This window comes from Brachyistius frenatus, unplaced genomic scaffold, assembly GCF_029030835.1.
Source record: "Brachyistius frenatus isolate BFR_SWC_R1_liver_20210118 unplaced genomic scaffold, ASM2903083v1 Contig_50, whole genome shotgun sequence".
Taxonomy (NCBI): domain Eukaryota; kingdom Metazoa; phylum Chordata; class Actinopteri; family Embiotocidae; genus Brachyistius; species Brachyistius frenatus.
The window spans coordinates 1,679,557-1,699,752 of NW_027210649.1; the positions used below are offsets into that span (position 1 = coordinate 1,679,557).

At 42.7% G+C, this 20,196-nt stretch overlaps 2 protein-coding genes across 11 annotated transcripts in view; one reads left to right on the plus strand and one right to left on the minus strand.

Annotated features, from left to right (window-relative positions):
* Positions 1-1,055: 1,055 nt before the first annotated feature.
* Positions 1,056-2,427, plus strand: LOC138624188 (urotensin-2-like). The gene is made up of 4 exons (XM_069704169.1): positions 1,056-1,161; positions 1,518-1,643; positions 1,820-1,863; positions 1,968-2,427. Exons 1-4 carry the CDS (start codon positions 1,056-1,058, stop codon positions 2,079-2,081), a joined length of 390 nt encoding a protein of 129 aa, XP_069560270.1. The 3' UTR covers positions 2,082-2,427.
* Positions 2,428-2,599: 172 nt separating this feature from the next.
* The window catches only part of camta1a (calmodulin binding transcription activator 1a), a 284,686-nt gene continuing 267,089 nt past the window's right edge, over positions 2,600-20,196 (minus strand). For 4 of the 10 annotated variants that reach the window (XM_069704349.1, XM_069704344.1, XM_069704348.1 and 1 more), the window contains 13 exons: positions 15,175-15,377; positions 14,787-14,983; positions 14,607-14,685; positions 14,148-14,496; positions 13,554-14,029; positions 12,688-12,866; positions 11,922-12,165; positions 10,976-11,047; positions 10,852-10,872; positions 10,565-10,764; positions 10,193-10,267; positions 9,775-9,805; positions 2,600-7,830 (listed from right to left, as the gene is read on the minus strand). In XM_069704349.1, the coding sequence (XP_069560450.1) occupies positions 7,798-7,830; positions 9,775-9,805; positions 10,193-10,267; positions 10,565-10,764; positions 10,852-10,872; positions 10,976-11,047; positions 11,922-12,165; positions 12,688-12,866; positions 13,554-14,029; positions 14,148-14,496; positions 14,607-14,685; positions 14,787-14,983; positions 15,175-15,377 (2,159 nt within the window). In that variant the 3' untranslated portion in view covers positions 2,600-7,797. Of the gene's footprint in view, positions 7,831-9,751; positions 9,806-10,192; positions 10,268-10,564; positions 10,765-10,851; positions 10,873-10,975; positions 11,048-11,921; positions 12,166-12,687; positions 12,867-13,553; positions 14,030-14,147; positions 14,497-14,606; positions 14,686-14,786; positions 14,984-15,174; positions 15,378-20,196 lie in introns of all 10 variants that reach the window. The other 6 variants (XM_069704353.1, XM_069704346.1, XM_069704352.1 and 3 more) reach the window with 5 other exon arrangements.

Consider the following 20,196-nt stretch of genomic DNA (forward strand, 5'->3'; position numbering starts at 1 on the left):
ACATTTATTCTGAATATTAAAATAACCTAAAATTGGCAGTGGAGCTTTGACTAATGAAGAATATAAATCTTAATAGCTTTTCAGCAACACTTAATTGAGAGTCTGTCCTTCTACCACCCATAAAATAAAATGTCACTGTCGCTTCATTGGCCCCCATTATCATAGAAGAGACCGAACACTGACGTCATACTGCTAACAATATATACAAATTACATTCAGGGGTGCAACATGTAACATTGTAAACTGCTGTCTCCACCTGTCCCCCGGTCTACTGACCAATAGGAAAGCTTTTCTGACGCTGACCAGTGATGCGGACGCACTCATAAAGTTTTATGGCATGACTAAGAAGAAGTGAAAGCACAACTATAACAGGCTTCTAAATAATGTGCATCAATCAAACTGGTTCTGTGACCTGTGGAAAATGGACTTAAATGTCAGACGGATAATAGACTTCAAGGCCTTGCACATTTAAGCATGTCTACTGAATTCCTGTTTAAGTAATTATACAAGTTTATTGGGACATCTCTGTACTTTGTATGCTGTAGGCTTTAAGTCAGGAGGATTCAAATGGCCCGAGACTTTAATGAACTAGTGGCATAAAAAACATTTGTCATTTGTCTGCCCAGTTTCTCCACCTGCTCCCCTGTGAGCTGTTGTTGACATGACATCTGAAACACCTGCTTCGATACCATTTACAAAGTCAGTAAAAACAGTCAATCACGCTGAAGAGCTGGTAAAACATGAGTGTGCCCTTGAAGCATGGGCCCTAGCACTTGTCTTTTTATTGAGTCTATAATTCACCTCTGACTGCCTGTTGATTTATCACAGTTAGAAGGGATGGGACTCTGGATATTGCTGATGGCTGTTGTGGCAAGCCAAAGTGTGTGTGTGTCTGCTGTGTGGCATGTGGCAGGAGGGAGGGGAGGGGGGGGGGGTAGACTACAGCTTGAAGTATATAACACAGCTGGGACCAGCAGAGCATGAGAGACATCTTCTTTTCACCCGAGGACCTCTGTGCAAAACAGAACCACTTCCAGCTACAGCATCCTACAGTGATGAAGTGCAACCATCTCCTCTCCTGGGCCTTTGTGCTCGTGGCCTGTGGCCCGCTGCTGGCCCACCCCATCACAGAATCTGCTGAGCTGCCCTATTCAGGACCTGGTGAGTGGAGAGTAATATCTCTATTAGAGCTGTTATGCACAGTAATTTACTAATTCAGTATCTTGATTAGCATTTTTAGTGATAAAATGTAATTTGTAAAGATTAATGGCAGGCAAGTCATATCCTCGGGCCTCGAAGTAATTACTTCAGTGCTGCAGTGTTGAACACCGATTGTTCTGCCAAAGTTCACATGCCAAAGTTCTGCCATCTGAGGACAGATTCAACTTTTTGCTCAATTTAATTTAATGGTTTTCTAGTTATAGTGATTACGAGTGAGAATTAGATTAGAAAGAATATCCACAGTACCTGTGAGTGGTGTTTTAACGAACTCTTTGTGGTTGTTTGGGTGTCTTCAGTGTCAGTGGAGGACCGAGGAATCGGCATGTTGGATGATCTGTCTTTCTCCGAGCAGCCCTTCCCTCAACAGGATGGTGCAGGTCTCAGATACTCCACTCTGATGTCTGGGGAGATTAACAGAGACGGTAAGAATCATGCACACGCCACCAACTTTAGCAGCATCGGTGACATCCCAGTCTTTACGTCTTTAACTAAACTTGACTGTTCAAAAGACTGACCTTTCACAGAAACATAGCTAACACACACGTTGACATGAATTATCAAAAATATCAGAATAATCTCATGTTTTATTTTGTCTCAGGTGTCAGAACGACTGGTCTGCTCCCTCGAGGGATGAAAAGAGGGGTGGGTTTTCTGCAAATGTAATCCCAGAAACAGCAAAGAATAGTAAACTACATACCGCAAATGTACTGTGAAGTATATCCCTACAACTCTATCTTGTCTTTCAGGTCCTGTTGGAGAAACAAGGCCTCCTAAATCCTTTCAGCCATGTGCTGGGATTCCGAAAACAGTTCAGGAAGAGAGCAGGGAACTCTGAGTGTTTCTGGAAGTACTGTGTCTAAAACTGTCAACAGGCACCGACGACACACACAAGAGGCAGGGTTTGCACTGAAAGAAAAATCCCCAAATTGCTCCAAAAAAAATAAAATACAATATGCAGACTAAATACATAGACAACACCATGCATGAATATACCGTATGTACACATACCCATGCCATGTACTCAGACAAACACACTCGCCCTTATGAGCGCTGTCACAAAAATGCCATAAGTATGACTGAGACATGTTGCTTGGAGACTTTAAGATGATTTATTAGGATTTACGTTAATGTTGTGGGAAACTATGTGCACACATTTAACAAAAGGTTGTCAAATATGACTAAATGTCTTTAAGAAGTGAAAGTCAAAGATTATACAGCACTGTATGTTGAATGGAAATAAAACTGTATTATAAATAAATGGTGTCTCTACTGGTTGTGTTTTCTAGATAAAGTGTTGGTGAGAAACATATTTGGAAGAAGGAACCATTATCGCTTTCTGAAAAGTAAAAGAGGAAACAAAAAGACGTTGCAAAGTTGGTTCTCGAGTTTTCTCCATTTTTTCCTTTTTTTATTATTTTACAGCAGAAAGAATATAAAGCATTCAGAAAACATCTTCCATATTTTAAGGGCAATTCAAAACGTTTTGCATGGCTTCAGCAGCTGAAATCTCTTTTTTTATTTTATTTTTTTTAAACATATCCATCGAGTCAGTGACGCTTGTACATGCACAATTACAAAAATAAAACTTACAAACAAGAGAAGGGAAGAAAAAGGAGGAAAGCAAAACACATTAGGAGAACCGAGAGGAGATGAAAGTTTTAAGGGGGAAGGGGTCGGGAGCGGAGAAAAATTGGGTCACATACCAGGGAAAGACAGAGAGAAAGACAGCTATAGAGGCGAGGAAAATAGATCTAACACTAGTTCACATGCAAAGTGTCGAGGACCCGTAACTTTCTATCAAAGAAGGGCCTTTTTTTTTTCTTCTCAGTTTGGAATTGATGAAAACGTGCAGTTCGGTAAAGGGTGCCATATAATTGCTGTCCATAAACTACTGAATGCTTGTCTTGCAATACTGGCATTTGCATAAGAGTAAGTCGACTACATGTGTCCAATCATTTTTAAACTTTGCTAGGTCTATAGGTCTCCACAAAATAGTTCTTTATTGCTCTGTGTCATCAGGTGGAATATATCTGTTTCTGTTCTGTTGTCCTGATGTGCCTACCTTTCTCTGGTTTGGGTGCTTCGGAAAAAGAAGAGGAGGAAAGGCAGATTCTCAGGTCAATTCACAGAACATCTCAAAATGTATAATATTGTATGCTAATGAGGAGTCAGCGAACTTGTCATCCCATTCATAAATGGCAGTAAAAACAAGATTTGCAGGTGAACCTTTCATATAACTACAGTCTTAATCTTAAATACCCTCTACACTTTGTCACTTAGATAAATAAAGGGCCTAAAGAACTGGCCAGAATTATACAATGATTTGACAGTTTTCTATGAAAGAAAATCAAATCATTTATCTTAATGAGCAATATATAAACAGACTTTATTCCAGGGCTCCACTAAATGTTCAAGGTTACTGAGAGGAAATGGATTATAGATTATACTCATTCACTTTAAAGATTTCAGTATCGCAGTGGTGAACCTGTCCGTCCCAAATGTTTTGCCAGAAATCACTGCTGAAAGGTTTTCTTATTTCAGTTTTAGCTTCTTCTGCTGTGAATCACAAGTCCTGCTCTGTTTCCTCCTCCCCGTTTTGGCACCCTGAGTAAAATACAGAAGGGAGGTGAACCAGTCCCTCAGCCTGGAAAAGAGCAACGCTGCCTTCACGACTCGGTGTACAAGTGAAACTGACAACTTGACATGTTTGCATGTGTGTGCCGTGCGTGTGTCTGTGTGTACCGTGCGTCACTTATTCATTTGCTATATATACTGTCACAATGTCTCCAACCTTGCCCATTTCATTTGTCCTGTTGGGAGTACACTGATTGAATTAAAATGAATTGAAAAGATAAAAGAAAAAGTCTAAAAAGGTTAGAACTTGATCTAAAAACAATCCTGTCCTCATGCTTCGCCATGAAAACGTCAGTAGCTCCTGAGCACTGATCAGTGGCTCAGTTTGTAGGTTTGCCCTCCGGTCACATGCCCTCTGTCTTTCGGAGTTCTGTGACACGTCAAACCAATGTTCATTGCTTTACAGAACAGTAAGTCTTTTTAACAAGTCTATCTGACTACCGATTCTAGGAAAATAAGCATGCTTCAGGTGCAGTTCTGTCACCCAGTTAACTATTTTACCCATGCAAGCATAATAAATCCTTCTCCTTTTTGCCACAACATTGCATTGGCTATGCATTCTAACCACAGACTGGAGGATGAATGCAAGGCAACAAACCCCAGTAGTGGCGTTTCTAAATGGGATTTTAACAAGCTGTCCCAGTAGAAAAATGGAAAAAATAAAGCTTAGCATGTCGACAAGCTGCAGTGCTGTGCTGATACCGGTGTGTACAAGGAATATGGTTGTGGCTTTGGTGAATCTAATGGTGCAATGGTGGTGATCAGGTGGTGGGTTCATGTGGAGGTTACAGCACTGTCAGTGGGTGACCATGTTCTCTCACATTTCTTTCACCTCAGGTACATGGTGTGATTCTGGAAAAGGATTGTTGTTATCAGGATATGAATAGGCACTTTCTACATAAACACTCTGGAAATAAAGTTTACATATCAGATGAGTGGAAAACAAAAACAAACAAACAAACAAACAAACAAAAACAATCAATTGAGGAAATAAATCAGAAAAAAAAATGGGAGAAATACCTATTTAGCCTACTAATTATTTAACAAACATGACAACACTTCATTAAACAAAACTCAAGTTTTTCAGTGGCACTTGGCTGAATAATCACATGTTGGATACAGAATACACTTTCTGGTAGGAATATATTATAGGAATTAGACAGCAGCCAACAGGCACCTCTAAACCAGCAGCTCATGTCTTATCATGTCTTATCTCTCGATCGAAACCTTACGTTAAATACGATCCAATGTACAAGACACATCTTCTGCTTATTATTGGCACCAGCTCACTGTTTTACACGAGTTACTACAGTCGTTTTGGCTCATTGAACCTGCATCGAGAACTGTAAGCGCTGTCCCTCTGGATATAATTGTTTTAGCACCTTTGACTGTTGGAACGGTTCATTTTGCAAATGTGTTTTCAGCTGCTTGGCAAAGAAACGCAGTCATGTACAGAATGTTTTTTCCATTCATTCTTTTACACATGGAATACAAGGTCTATTTAGATCCTGGCAGCCTTGATCAAGGACGTGTTTTTTTTAAATAAAACATATTGGACTGGGAACATCTTATCATCAGTTTACTACAGGGATCAGTTCATAAATCAAAGCTCGGTGCAACATACTGCACATTTTAAAGGGGGTGAATTCCAAGTTTTCCAGTGACAGAGGGTAATAACATGGATTGCTTTATAGGGACACCATGGTCAAGGCTGCCATTCACAATCTTTAAGACAGACAAGATACCTCAGTAATCGTATCACATTCTATTTGCAATGACAAAAAAAAAAAATCTAACTCGACTTTGATCTGGTGTATTCAGTGATGGATAAATGGACTAGTTATCTGTGGGAATGGTGGACACATGACAGACCTAAATGCTGTCCGTTATATATATGACTCCCTCTGCAAACTGTGTACCTCATTTTTTTTTGTGATCCTCGGCCAGTTGTGATGTTATGGTCTTCAGTGCTAGTGTGTATTTCTCTGTATGATTATCGGTTCTGCAAAAAATTAACTTAATTCTTTTCTTAAGCTATATAGCATTCACATACCTTGGCACCATTGGCAAAAGGTTCTTGGTAGCCCAAAAATAAACAAATGAAAAAAATAAAAATAACATAACCATACTTGTTTTAAGATAATTTTGAAGACTTCTCCTAACACTAAATACAGTATTTTTTTTTTTATCTTTTAATATTGCAATAATATCATGCTTTAGCAAAATGTTCTTCTCAGGAACAATCAAAATAAAATAAAATACTCTAATAGTGAAATAGTTTTAATTTTACAGAGCATAGCCACTACTGCTTTTGTTGTTTTTTTTCCCTTTTGACTCTGTTCATACTTTTCATGCACATAGCTCATTTTTATCCCAGGTATTTACACTATATACAAACAATACAACCATACTTCTTAGGCATTCAAACAAAACTATACAAATATTCTGTTTTTGTCTCGTACCTGTTTTTGACCCATTTTTAATGAATAAAATAATATATTTCTAAAATACAATCCCCTTTGGGTACATGTTTTTTCCTACGTACTTTCAGCCTTCTTTATATACAGAAATCGCTCAATTGTCAAAAATATGGATTTGTCAAACCCCTATTTTGGGACAAGCTTAGGGACCCCTCAAAGAATCTCTAAGACGTCAAGGCAATGTATGTGATCTTCCCCTCAAAAGCCTTCACAGGCTCTGAAGTTCATTTAAAAAGAACAGTAATAACCTGCATGACCATAACCATTACAACACAAAATAGGCAAGTTCTTTTCTCTTGTTAGGTTTCAGAGGAGCAATCAGCTGAACAAGGCAAACAGAAATAAAAATAAGAAACAGGACAACACAGGAAAAGCTTCATTACTGAAGATGGTCGAACTTATGGAGGAGAATATGGACATGTGGACCACTGAGGTGGAAAAACGAAAATGAAAATCAGAGGATAGGCTGAAAGACTAGACCATAAGCACACAAGCAAAGACTTTTCTTGCCAAGAAGTCATGCATTTTTCTTGGTAGGATTTAACAACACATAGCCTGAAGATACAGATCACCAATACATTGGACATGATGGAGGAAATACATTGGACAGTATGGAACAAATTCAAGTAATAAAGTGACAATATATACGATAAAGCATAGTTTTTTTTTTTTTTTTAAGAAATGTTTAAACAGAAATATCTTATCCCCATTTTGCTTCTGCACGTTTAAACCCCGACTACATTCATTTGTAGCTCCACCCGTGTGGGCAGACTGGTGGGGTAGAGCACAGTGGGACACAGGAGGAACTGTCGAGCTAAATTGAATATTGTAGAATCTACAGCAGTGGATAGAAGTGGGTGTGTGGGTTATCGATATATTTGGTTAAAAAAAATCCTTCCTCGAATGAATTGATTGGTCACTTAAAAAATTATGAAATACAATTAGAGCCCAGAGTGTTTTTCTGCATGGTCTCTGTCCTCTGAGGTCCTCTGCAGCAGCCTTAATGTACGTCTCCTCGGGTCAGACCGCCTCAGACCGCCTCAGACGTGTCCTGCGTTTGCTTTCTTCACTGTACGAAACCTCTTCATATCCAAAAAAGACAAAGCAATCCATGAAAAAGTGCAAAAAAATGCCATGAAGCAAATGTTCTGCGACCCCCCCCCCCCCCCGATCCCACCCGGACCCTTTTTAGTTTATAATCCTGTAGATGTTGTCACTCTCCAACCAAAATCAAGTCAGTGGAAAGAATAGATATGTGAAAAAAAATGCCGTTGTACATGTAATAGTAGTCGAACCAGTAACACTGCAGTAGTAGTAATAATTGCAGTGCTTGCATTGATGTTTTTTTTTTTTTTTCATTTCTCGTGTAAAATGTCTCGGTTACAAACAAAAAAAAAAGAAAAAAAAAAAAGAGGAGTCAGGAGAGGGATGTCACATCGCAAGGGGGCTCTTCTGAGGGGTCTCATGTTCCCTGGCCCTTTTCAATTCTTTCACCCTGGAACACAGAGAGAGACACGTGTCCATCAGTGCAACATCCTTGACTTTAGTTCATCCAGACACACACACAGTATCATACAAGGTTTAGCCAGAACTATCAGAGAAATATCAAGTCAGCCCAGATCATCAGGAACTACAGCTGGTCTGTGAAAGGAAATGTTGGTCAGGATGGAATCGAACTGGCACTTTGGAATGAAGACAAGGAGATAATTAAACACACTTACAGAGTCATTACTATATAGAATTATTACATTTGGGATAAAAATCTGCTTCTGTAACAAAATAAATACAGAAAAAAAATGGTAGTGATACTATAATACTATAATTACAATTATTCTAGATTAATATACTAACCTTGAATTTTTTTTGCACAAAATGCAGCACTAAGGTGGCTCGAAGGTGAACTACCTTTAGGTGTTTCACAGAAGTGTTTTTTCTACATCTAAAAATAATCTATTTGGTCAGTTGTAGTCAGTGAATCGTCATCACACTGAGAAAAGGTTGAGAAGAAATTCTCAGTTTGTAAAACAAAATACAACGCACCTGAAATTTTCACAAGTGCACTCACTGGTAGTTCATAAAATATTACCACCACAAGAATGTGTGTGTCTGGAGTGTGTGAGCAAAAGGTGGTTAGATTAACCTAAACACACACCAACCACCACGTGATGGACAAATACGACTACATTTACGTATGTCTTGAAGAGAAGTAGACTTGCATGGTGAGATGCAGTGTGCGCACGCGCACGCACACACACACACACACACACACACACACACACACACACACACACACACACACACACACACACACACACACCATGGGTGAGTGTGTGCTGCATCCTCTCATGCTGAGCTGGTGTACACTCCCTGGAGGTGTGAATCCATTAAAGCTATGTGAGGTAGTCCCGTGGGTGGAGGAAACTATTGTTTGTTTTGTCGCTGTGACCTATATGCTATCACAGCTTTCTAACCTATATCACAGTATAGCAGACATAAGAGGTGGTAACATCAACAATCTCACCTGCTCTAAAAACATGCTAACCTATTTTAGGACAATAAACGGCTACTATTAAAAGAATACAAAACATGTCACAGCGAGGAGGATAAATAGCCTTTTTTCCATTCGAGTGTATCTTTTAGAGCATTTTATACTTCATTTATTTCTTTTGTTTTGATGAACCAGTGGGCATATCACGTTCAAAGACTTGACACAATTTTAGTAAATGGAAATTAGAAGGGTTAAATCCCCCTCACAGTCTGTCGAGTGGCTAAAAAACAGAGCACACAGCCAGCCAGACAGACAACTACTTGAGAAACAGCAGTTCCATAGCATGCCTAAAGGTAGAAGAGCAAGGCCCAGAGTTGTCACCACTTTGACATGCAGCAGAATATAAAACATGGTTGAGAAAAAGCCTCCCGTTCTCTCAAACTGGCTATCTGCATAACCACACAAAGCTGAAAAAAAAAAAAAAAAAACATGACCCAAAAGTAACTTCTAAGGAGAGAAAGGACAGAGATAAAGAGAGTCAGAGAAGTGCCTGTTAAGTGTTGCAGTGATATTGTCAATCAGAAGCATTTTGTTAGTTTGAGAACGGTTCTGCTCTAAATCTGAGCTTCTCAGTCCACCTGTGGCTCCAGTTGGCAGCCGTCATGCAAGCAGGCATCAAGCAACAGTGATGGAGAATGAGGAAGGGTGGGTGGGGTGGTGGGAGAGAGAGAGAGAGAGAGCGAGAGAGAGAGAGAGAGAGAGAGAGCAAAAAGAGGAAGTGAGGAGAGGAGGGAAAGGATGCGAAGGCCGAGACCTCAGGAGGAGATAATTGTATTATTAAAGAGTGAGAGTAGAGGGAGTCAGGAAAGAAAGAGGCATACAGAATAAACAGGTAGAGAAAGAGAGAGAGGAAGAAAGAGGCACGAACTGAGTTGCTGAGGCTGCACTCACCCGCTTGAACAGTCTATGGTCCATCAAGGGGCTTGGCATAAACAGCAAAACAATACCAGACAGCTATTAGCACACAGTAGGTACTGTGAGGGAGGGGGCGAGGACAGGTGGGGGCCAAATACAGTGAGGAGGGGGGGAGGTGGAGCTTAGGAGTTGGGGACATTTCTAACCACCCTTTTTATTTTTTTGCAACAAAAATAAATCAAACACATCACACAGTAAAAAAAAAAAATAGTTGAGGGATGGACAAAATTATGACACTGGAAGTAGTTTCTACTGATTAACTCAATAGGATAACTAACCCTTGCAGTAAATCTGAAAGTGAGCTTTCATTTAGCCTATGTAAACTTGTATGTGCATGTATGCATGTATATAAATGAGTATGTCAGTATGTGTGTGAGTCACCGTTGGGGCCTACCTGTGGCGGCAGCGTCGTAGGAACCTCATAATCTTCCTGGCAGCCTGATCCTGCCTCTTTGTGAGCAGACTACCTCTATAAAACAGCAGAAAGACAACAGTGTCTTACTGTCCAGCAAACAATCGTTTGTGGAGACACAGTTGACTAATCTTTAATGTTTCCCTTTCAAAACATAAAATTACTATTTATCAGTCCTCAGACTTCTTGTGGTAAATATGTCTGTTGATAAATGACCTAAGGCATCGATTAATCCTCAGTCAAGTCCAATTCGCACATCATATTGCAGTATGTATGACAAAGTGGTCTCTTCTGTAACCTACTATCTGTAACTTGATTTGTATATTCGAGTATTAATTCAGTATGAATGTCTACCTCAGTTTGTGCTGCACCAGGGCAGCAGCGGCCCCCCGGTGGTGGGGCTTCAGCCTGCCAAACTCCTTGTAGCTGCGGTAGTATTGCTGAATGAGCACGGCAGCCCTCTTGCTTTGCTGGAACTTCTTCTGTTCGTGGTAGCTGCGGAATTTACTCTGGATAAGGATGGCGGCCTGCGTCATCTTCTTATAAAGTGCATACTGCCGACGAGAACAAAACAGTGCGTCACGCTCTGCTGTGTGTGTTATGGATTGACGCTTGGGCAGGTGTCAGCGAAAATGTTTTACCTTCAAGGCTATCCATGTTAGCTTGTGAACAGGAAAAGGAAAACATTATGAATGATGCACTAAAATGTACTGAGATGTAGATTTTAATCATGTCTGGAGCACATCGGTGAATCGCGGTGCCTACCTGTTTGTATTTCTTGTAACAACGTTGTATAACAGCAGCAGCTACTTCCTGTTGCTCTCGGAGGGGCCGCCCCTGTTGGAGAATAGAGTGTGAGAGGTCAGAGGTCACAGCACAACCTGCTTTTTGCCACCAAGGATGTTAGTGGCTCTATTTCCGTGAGGTCTCCTGGTAGCTCGCATGTGAATGCCACCATGGAAGTCCACGCCTGGTGGACCAGCCCTCCCCCTGTGAATATTAGGGAGGAGGAAGGTAAGCTGTTGCGTGACAGAGAGCCAAAGGTCCACCTTGATATCAGCTGGCAGACGGGCTCAACAGATGACTGTGAACGACAGCCAACAGTTTGTCATATAAAAACTCATTAAAAGTAGCTGGGGGGTGCGTAGGGAGTTGAGGAATGGGATCGGGCAGGGGGAAAAGGACTGGTGTGTGGAGAGCTAGTTAAAAACAGGCAGTAGCAGGCTCCATACCCCTAACTGAGAAACAGAGAGACAGAGAGACAGAGACAGAGTGGGAGAACATTATCTTAAATCTGTCTAAGTGCAGCAGGGAAACAGGGGACAGTGCAGTCGTTTCTCTAAGCAAGGCCATGCTCTGCTCAAGCCACCTTTCCCATGCTGAAACCACAGGGACATATTTGTATTTTTTTGTTATAGTTGTAATGTGTATATGAGCAGAGGAACAGAGAATGAGACAAAGATAGAGACAGAAAATGTGATCAATAAAACAGTACATTTAGAGATAAAAGATGTTAATAAACCGTATCAAAATCCTGAACCTTACTGCAAAAATCAGAGCTACAATGATTGGAACCACATAAAAAGGAACCCTTCAACATCTCCCCTGAAGCCAAAAACAAATCCATCTATTGACACCACTCCTAATCCTGCAGCCCTGTCAGTGTGGGCAACAGTACACAGCTTATGGCACCTGAGCACCGGGCCTGTACCTTGTACTTGCGGAAGGCAGTTTGGACTAGGCGGGCAGCCTCGTACAGCTCTCTCTGCTCTGGATCTGACAGAGTCAGCTGGGCCAGGTCTCGCTCCACCTTGCTGTTGGAGGCATTGATGAACTCACTCCAGTCAGCTGGGGAAGGGAGCGTCGACCTTTCCAGGGGCCCCTCTCTGAGCGGAGACCCTCCAGGACTCAGGCTGGGGTTGGAAGAGGGGGTCAGGGGTTCATTATACAGAGACCTGAGGAAAGGAGATTACAGAAATCTTTACTTTGTTTCACAACTATTACATATCTTTAGTCTAGGAATGATGCAAATAATCGATATGCATAATGACATAGTTATATACAGTGGATGCAAGAATCAAATTGAAAATATTTTTCTGTTTACATTGAGTGCCAAATTTCCAAGACATATAAAGAAATGTAGCAATTGATGAGAGAGTGAACTTTTTAAGAATAATGCCATCACAGTAAGACTTCAGCCACTGCACCTTTAAAAATAAGTTTTCTCTTTTCATTTTGACAATCAGTTAATATTCAAGTTTCTCTCAAATGCATGCATGTTTAAACATGTTCTTCATTATGCTTGTTTTTTTTCTCTCCATCCATTTTCTCCCATCAAAACAATGCTCTTTTTTTGGACAATACCCGGGTGTAACAAAGCAGAGATAAAGGACAAATTACGACAAGCCGTACACGCGTCCACCAACTGCCTGTGAAATCTGCATATCTGCTATTCTCTGTATCCTGGTGCTGCTTACCGTAGATGTATGATGCTTGGCAGCTGTTCTACATCTCCCAGGTAGTTGGCCAGCCAGTTCATGGTGTTGCTGACCCCTGATGTGTCTAAGGGCACCGAGTCCGCAGCAGTGAAGTTCTCCCTTTTGATTCTCTCCGGCGTTGCTTCGATGATGTGCTCTGCCAGAGTCATCATATTTACCTGTTTTGTTGAGACAAACAAGGAAGACAGAGTTCAGGACTTACCTACTAATCTTCATCACGACATATACGTTTTAAGACTGCCTCTTTGGTGTCTAAACACGGTCTAATCATGCAGATTTAACTGTTTGGCCTAATGACAAAAATGTTGGTGGGTGGTGCAATAATGATGACAGTGATGTTGTTGGAGGCAAAAATTCTTAACCCAGCACTTCATCTATTGGAACAGTAGTTACACTGATATGGATGCCTGGAAGAATCCCTGGGCTATTGAAATAGATCAATAGAGAGTTTATTATGCAGTGATGGTCATCGACAGAGTGCCAGGTTGACTTGGTGTTGAAGGACGACATAAAAGAGGTGGCATGGCACTGTGATTTGAATTTTATTTTGCTACAGTATGCTTCTTAACTGAAAATCGTGTTGCTCTAATGCATGTCATCCATGCCACATCCTCCCTGTGGCAGTGCACGTGCTTTATTTGAAAGTGCACATATTTCCCTTTTTACAAAATGATGTTTTAAATGGAGAATATGTTAAAACTGACATTTTGCTTGATGTTTTATTTTCTTAAATGCATGCATCATGTGGTTGTTGTTTCTGTTACTGCATTGTCTTTACAGCAACGTCAACATCTAAATAATTAGCTGACCGAGTATGTTTTTTTTTTTTTTTTTTCCATTCTCACCTGCAGGTCATCCATCTGTGTGAGACACTCCTGGTTCTCCAGATCCTCCCGATACGATAGCAGTTCCGAATCAGCCATTTCTCTGTCTGCCATCACCAGCATGCCTAACTGTTCCCGCTGACGTAGCCGGTTGACCAGCTTCTCCTTCCCCAGGCTGCTGCCTCCACTGATCCCCAGCGTCTTCCTCCCCAAGCCGCTACTGGAGAAACTCTCTCTGGAGGCCCATCTTGCTGTCCCTGTGCTGCCTCCTGTAGACAGGCCTTTGTCTGAGCTCAGGCCTTCCGAGGACAGGCTTTTAGCATTAGAGGACAGCTTGTGGAGCTGTTGCTGCTCCAGGCTCAGAGGAACAGACATGGCCTTGTCAGGCCGAGTTTGAAACAGTTCTGGGTTGGGTTTATGTTTTTTAGCTAGAGGGAGGTCTCTTTGTCCCTCGCTGCTGTAGTAGTTGGAGGGCTCTGACCTTGGTCTTCTCAAGTCTGCAAAAAACACAACATATAATAATAAACTGCATAATACATGCAAGACTTGGTTTGTCACACAGTATCAGATGATGAGGGATCTTCCTGTCAGTGATTTTTGTTCGACTGTACCGACCTGGATTGAGGCTGGTGGTGCTGGATGTGGTTGTGGTGGTGGCCGGACATCCTTTCTTGCCGCTGGGTGCCACCACACTGTCATTCGCCCAGCTGACCATCCAGCTGTCTGTGGTGGGGGCGTCGGGGGCTGGGGAGAAAGACATGCGAGTTGTGGCTGGTAGAGGGGCCGGCGGCTGCTGCTCCTCCCTCTGTAGCTGCTCCAGACACTCCGCCAGTTTGGTATGTCCTCTAGAGCGGGCGATCGACAGGGGTAAGCGGCCCAGAGAGTCCGGGATCACTAGGGCACGTCTGTCCCATTTATACAGAACCACCGCAGCCTCCAGGTGACCCAGAGCACACGCCCACATCTGGAAGGAAAACAGATAAACAAGACAAAGCAGGAAAAGTGAAATAGAGCTGATTTGTTTTTTTTTCCATTATTGCTCACACTATCTCATGTTAACATCAGCTTTCTTACCAAAGGCGTGCAGGAGAAGTGATCCACATTGAGAGGGTCCACTTCCAACTCCAAATCAATACTATCAGCATGCTTGGTACTGGACAGATGAGAGAAAACAATGAGCTTCTGTTTAGTGCGGTGTACATTGATTACAAACCAGAGCCCCATTAAACAGTTTGTGGAGAAATTCATTCTCACCGCCACTTGATGAGCGTCTGGATGAGGGTGGCGTAGCCTTGGCCCGCAGCCAGGTGGAGGAGTGTCATGCCTCTGAAGGTCTTGGAGTGGATTAAATGTTTGGACTTGGCCCAGCAAGCTCTGCTCATCATCTTCTCACAGACCACCACCACACGGCTCTCGAAGGAACTGCTGGCCTGCGTCTGGCCAGATACACACTCACATACACAAAGGAGGAAATTGTCATTGGTTGTTGTCAGCCTCTTTACAGAGACAAAAAAACCCCGACTGTTACATGTAGTTAAACAGTACATTTGTCAATCAGTGATGACAGAACACAATGTGCTTTCTGTGCTCTGTCACATGGCTTTAAGCACAACATATGAGCAGCATGATGTGGCTTTTTTACCTGTGACTGGCTGTTGTTGCCTCCCCCTCCAACTCCTCCACCACCGCCACCGCCGCCTCCTCCTCCTCCTCCCCCTCCTCCCCCTGTTCCTCCCCCAGCTCCACCACTCCCTGCACTGCTCGACTGCTGGTGGCTGGCCATCTCTGCCATCCTCCTCTCCATCTGCTCCAAGCGCTCCAAGATAGACATTCTGAATTGGTTATCTGGGCAAACAGTGGGACACACAAGAAGAAGAAGAAGAAGAAGAACATGTCAGCACACAAGTAGCAGCCAGTGTGAGGGGGGGAAAATGTCTGTGTTTGCTAGTAGCAGCACAAACAACCCTGTATCCTGACAAGACAAATGATCACACAGTATGCACCACAAGCTGCACCAATATGTTGCTCTGAGGAGCATTAAGACTGTCGCAGTGACTTGGGGCTTCATATTGTGAGGCATACAATCAACCACTTAAGAACAAAAATGCTGGGATACTGAAAAGCTGAAGGAAAAGTTAATTTCTTTCAGCTATACACAAGCACACTCACCAGAACCTTCCAGTCATGATTTATCTCTCCAGAATGAGTGAAAACAATAGCACCAATCATTAACTTCATCAAAACAATTGGCTTTACTAAAATAATCTTTCAAGCCTATCAATCATCTACTAATGACTCCCATCACTGAAGTCCTGCCGCCATCTTTCTCACAGCACTCAAACACAGCTCCAGATGATTAATATAGGTTTAAAGATTGGCCAATGCTTAACGTGCCCACCCATTCACACAGAGCTCCAGACTAGCTCTAGAGCAGGTGTACAGCTGACGGCCTTCTCCAGCTGATTAAGTACAGCCTATTATGGCCATGGAGTCCCAACCCGCCTCTGTACCTTGCGCCTGTATGGTAGCTGGACTAAGAAGTTGACAGCACAGAATCAATCACAACTTGCACCTATGCAGAGCCCTTGAAAATCCAGCCTTTCCACACATCAAGATGGATTGCAACGCATCAGACTTGAGCGTGTTTACATGCTGTTTAGGAGGCAACTACTACTTTGTCCCCTGTGTCAGTGAGAGTAGTTTTTAACTGGTTGTTTCTGCAAAGGTTTTTTCTATGTCAGAAATATAGGGAAAACTGCATTATTCAAGACCTTAGAGAGGAAAGGGCAGAACAAGTGACTACTATAGACTACTTCAATTGAAACAAACACAAAATAAAACAGCGGTAAATGAAAAATTAAGCAGACTGTAAAATTGCCATACACTGATCACTGCATAAAATTCACTTAAGTAACTAATAAAAAAGTCCACACACTTATATAGACTGAAATTTAAACCTGTTGTGATACATTAATGTAACATTGTAAGACACAAGGCTTACTGAAGCATTAAGGAAATCCCCAACACAAACACGCACCCACACGTAAACAAACAACAAGCACTTGTGAGTATTAGCGTGCGCGTGCAGAAACACACACACGCGCACACACACACACACACACACACACAAAGCGTGCTGTGTACAGACAGTGGATTGGGATGGGCACAGAGAGCCCACTGCAGCAGGGAGTATAGAAGACTGCATTAGCATTCCCCATTTAGCCACTATGAGGCCGTTTCTGTGGCAACCTGCTGCCGAGCGGTAACTAGGCGACAGGAACATGGCTGTGTGTGTATGGTCTGCCTGTGTGCTATTGGCTTATTGATGAAGGGGAGGAGAAGGACTCAGTACACCAGCAAAAAAAAAAAAAAAATGTTAAAAAAAAAATGGAGATGGAGGCAAACAATGAAGAAATAGAGTCTATAAATCTTTTTCCTGTATACTTGGCCTACTGTCCTTTCTCAGTGTTGATGCCGTAGGCAGGGACCTAATGACTCTAAGTGGGGAGCCTTCACAGCGCAACCCGGTGACATTTGCGCTTTACGGTATCTTGGCAGTCACAGCTGTAGGCTCCACAGAGAGCTAATGTCACAGGGAGACCTCCTGCATGCCACTGTAAAAGAGGTCAAGTAACTTCTGAACAGAAAAGCATACTGTCACTGGGAAATTACTGCTCTCGGTGACAATATGCTGCACTGTGAATAATGGAGTGAAAGGACAACAATGTGGTCGCTGACTTTGACTCCTGTGAATGCTGTAGAGTCCCTACTGTAAGCAAGCGTGCTGTCAGATCAGCAGATCACTCTCATATCACTGCTTCTTACTATGTGGGATCCAACCTGACCAATTCACATGAGGACTTGTGGAGGCTAGTCAGGTCAGGAGTCATACGCCTGTTCTAGACTGTGTCAGGAGGGGAGTCAGCGGGTTGAGACAAGTCACAGCCCTACAACCTTCCTTGGTACAAGGCTACGCTCTTCCCTTTCAGTCTGGCTGACATGTGGGGAGAGACATGGACAGAGAGATGGAGACAGAGAGAGAGAGAGAGAGAGAGAGAGAGAGAGAGAGAGAGAGAGAGAAAGGGGGATAGTTAGCAGTAGGCTGACATGTCTTTGTTCAGACCCAGTGCTGCAGTGTGCTGCAGTGCAGATGATGTCATTTCCACCTGCTGCCTGCTGCTCCAAATGCGATGCACGTCCACTGCAGAGGGAGGATGGGGGTAGAGACGAGTGGGTGGGGGAGAGGGAGGAGACAGAGAAGGTGAGCAGCCAAACAGCTCTCTGACAACACGGTGACGGTGACGTTGTCAGCGCCCTCCCCCTCTCTGGTTTACTCCCTTGTGACAGTGTGTGGCAGCAGACTTGGTCACTCGCACACATTTAGGGCAGACTGTGATTTTAAAATGTAACTGGGTGCAAAACTGAGGCAGACCCATCAATATATTAAAGAATTTAAATGAATAATGTTTGGTCAATGAAAGTGTGAAAATACAGCTGTCCTGATACATGCAAGTCTTCCAAAGGCAGGCTCAGTTTCGGAGGGTGAGTCCCATTCCCTCTCTTGTAAAGTATCATGGTGCTGTACTCCCCTTGTTAACTTTGCCCCTTTCAAATTGGATCTGAAAAATCTAAAAGCATAGAGAGACCTCTTCACTGCCTCAATAAAAAACCTACACTGATTTTCTCACTCTGTCTCACACCTCTATACACCTGAACTAATTTCTGGTGTGGGCTATCCTGTGGAGTGCAAAGTGTTATCAAGTGAGGGTTGTTTCAATGAGAACAGCTAAAAGAGTTTAGAGTGAAGGGTCGGATGGTCCGTTACACAACACAAGAGTGTGCTTTTTGAAAATTACAGTGAATATGCTGCTAAATGATGACTTGACTCGTCTCTGCTTAAAAGTGAGAGGAAAACCTCTCAGCTTTGGGACGAAAGCCTTGACAAGATGGGAAAATACCACACAACAGGTCTTTTAATCGAGTGACAGGGACAAAAAAAACAACAAAAAAGGTATTCAGCTTTTATGACCGATAACCCAAATGAGTAATTTTGCCACTTGCCTTGGGACTAATGCTCATTAGAATAAATTACTAATGTTGGCATCGTGGGACCCAGCAGACAGGAGCCTGTGACCTGGTCCTGTAATATAGATTAAAAAAGCTCCATCGGGGAAAGTCACAAGTCTACTGTGGGAAATGTCTGTAATTCATAGGAACCATAGCAAGTGCTGTAAGATATTTTCTGCATGTTAAAAACAAGTAGCTGATCTCTGCGGAGTCAGTAATGTTCCTTAGTTTGTTATGACAGTTGTGTGTCACTGCGGCTTTGCTGTTGCTTCTTATTAGCTTCTCCCAAAGGACACTCATGTCCTCTGAGACAAGCAGGGAGCAGAGGACCTGTAAAATGTGTCCTGGGTTTCAATCCAAACAACGTCAAAGGCCTGCCCCATGTCATCTATCTCATCTCCGGGACACGGCAGCGGCTCCTCGTGAGACAGGTTGATGTACTCAGGGATAAGGGGAAGGAAGGACAAGGCTGCTTATTGAGACACAGTGGAACACAGTGGGAGTGAGAACAGCCTGGAGGAAGAAAGAAGCCAGCAGGAGAGATTACAGTAAGGACAGGACAAGGGTGAAGTTAGATGAGAGGACAGGAGGAGGGTGATAGAGAAGGGTAGAAAAAGAGAGGGGAGAGAAAAGGGGGCAGGAATCAGAGGACACGACAGGACAGAGGTCGGTCAAAGAGACAGGCTGGAGAATTCAGTGGTTGGGTCAAGGTAGAGGACGGCGAAAGGCAGCTTATCTGTCCCCAATATGAAATGTCAAGGATGAAGAGAACTAATACTGGAGCCTCAGTGTCTTGAAAACATCTTATTGCTTGTGCACACACTAAAACACCTTTTATTTATGTACCTATTATGCTTATATATAATAAAAACCCACAGTACAAGAAAATAATATACACTGAAAGTCACAATTATGCTCGCACTATTTGTTTTTCTAACTTCAGATCAATAACACGTCTTTAATCGTGTTCGTAAGCGTAAGTCACACTCAACTTTTATCCTTAGAAAGGGCTTACAGGGTTATTCATATCGTGGACTTCTAATAAGACTGGAGGAGGACATCTTTAATCCCCACTTCTCAACCTCTGGCTCTGTTCATGCCAATCAAGTTTAGTGCTGGACCTCATTATCTCTCTGCAGCCAGTCAAATTCTCACATGTAACCCAGCGGAAAGACCAGAGGCCAGCCTGCCTCCGGGTGTCTGTGGGAGCTGATGGACAGGGGCTGGTATTTGTGACCATGCAGAGGAAGGGGCCGGGCCATCTGGCAGCAGCCCTCGCAGCTGGAACACACGGCTGTGTGTCGCTCAAAGGCAGCCTGTACTTCGATATAGTGCAGGGACTTATTGTGGCTTTGTTCTATTGTTATTTCCTTGCTTTTAATTCTTGTTAGAAGAGAATATAAGAAGATTTAACTGTTCAAAGAATGTAATGTGTGTAAGACTGTATGTTGTACAATCTGTTATTATGGCATCAAATCTATTGAGGATGCCACCCATCCATCTGCTGTGCTGCTTATACTGTTCAGGGTCATAAGGCGGGGCGAGAGACAGGTTGTCAATCCATCACAAAGGTTAACACACAACGAACAGACAAATG

Coding starts and splice junctions, on each gene's coding strand:
- LOC138624188 (XM_069704169.1), top strand. CDS start 1,056: ATGAAGTGCAACCATCTCCTCTCCTGGGCCTTTGTGCTCGTGGCCTGT. Junction 1,162..1,517: donor GCTGCCCTATTCAGGACCTG/GTGAGTGGAGAG, acceptor GGGTGTCTTCAG/TGTCAGTGGAGGACCGAGGA. Junction 1,864..1,967: donor CTCGAGGGATGAAAAGAGGG/GTGGGTTTTCTG, acceptor CTTGTCTTTCAG/GTCCTGTTGGAGAAACAAGG.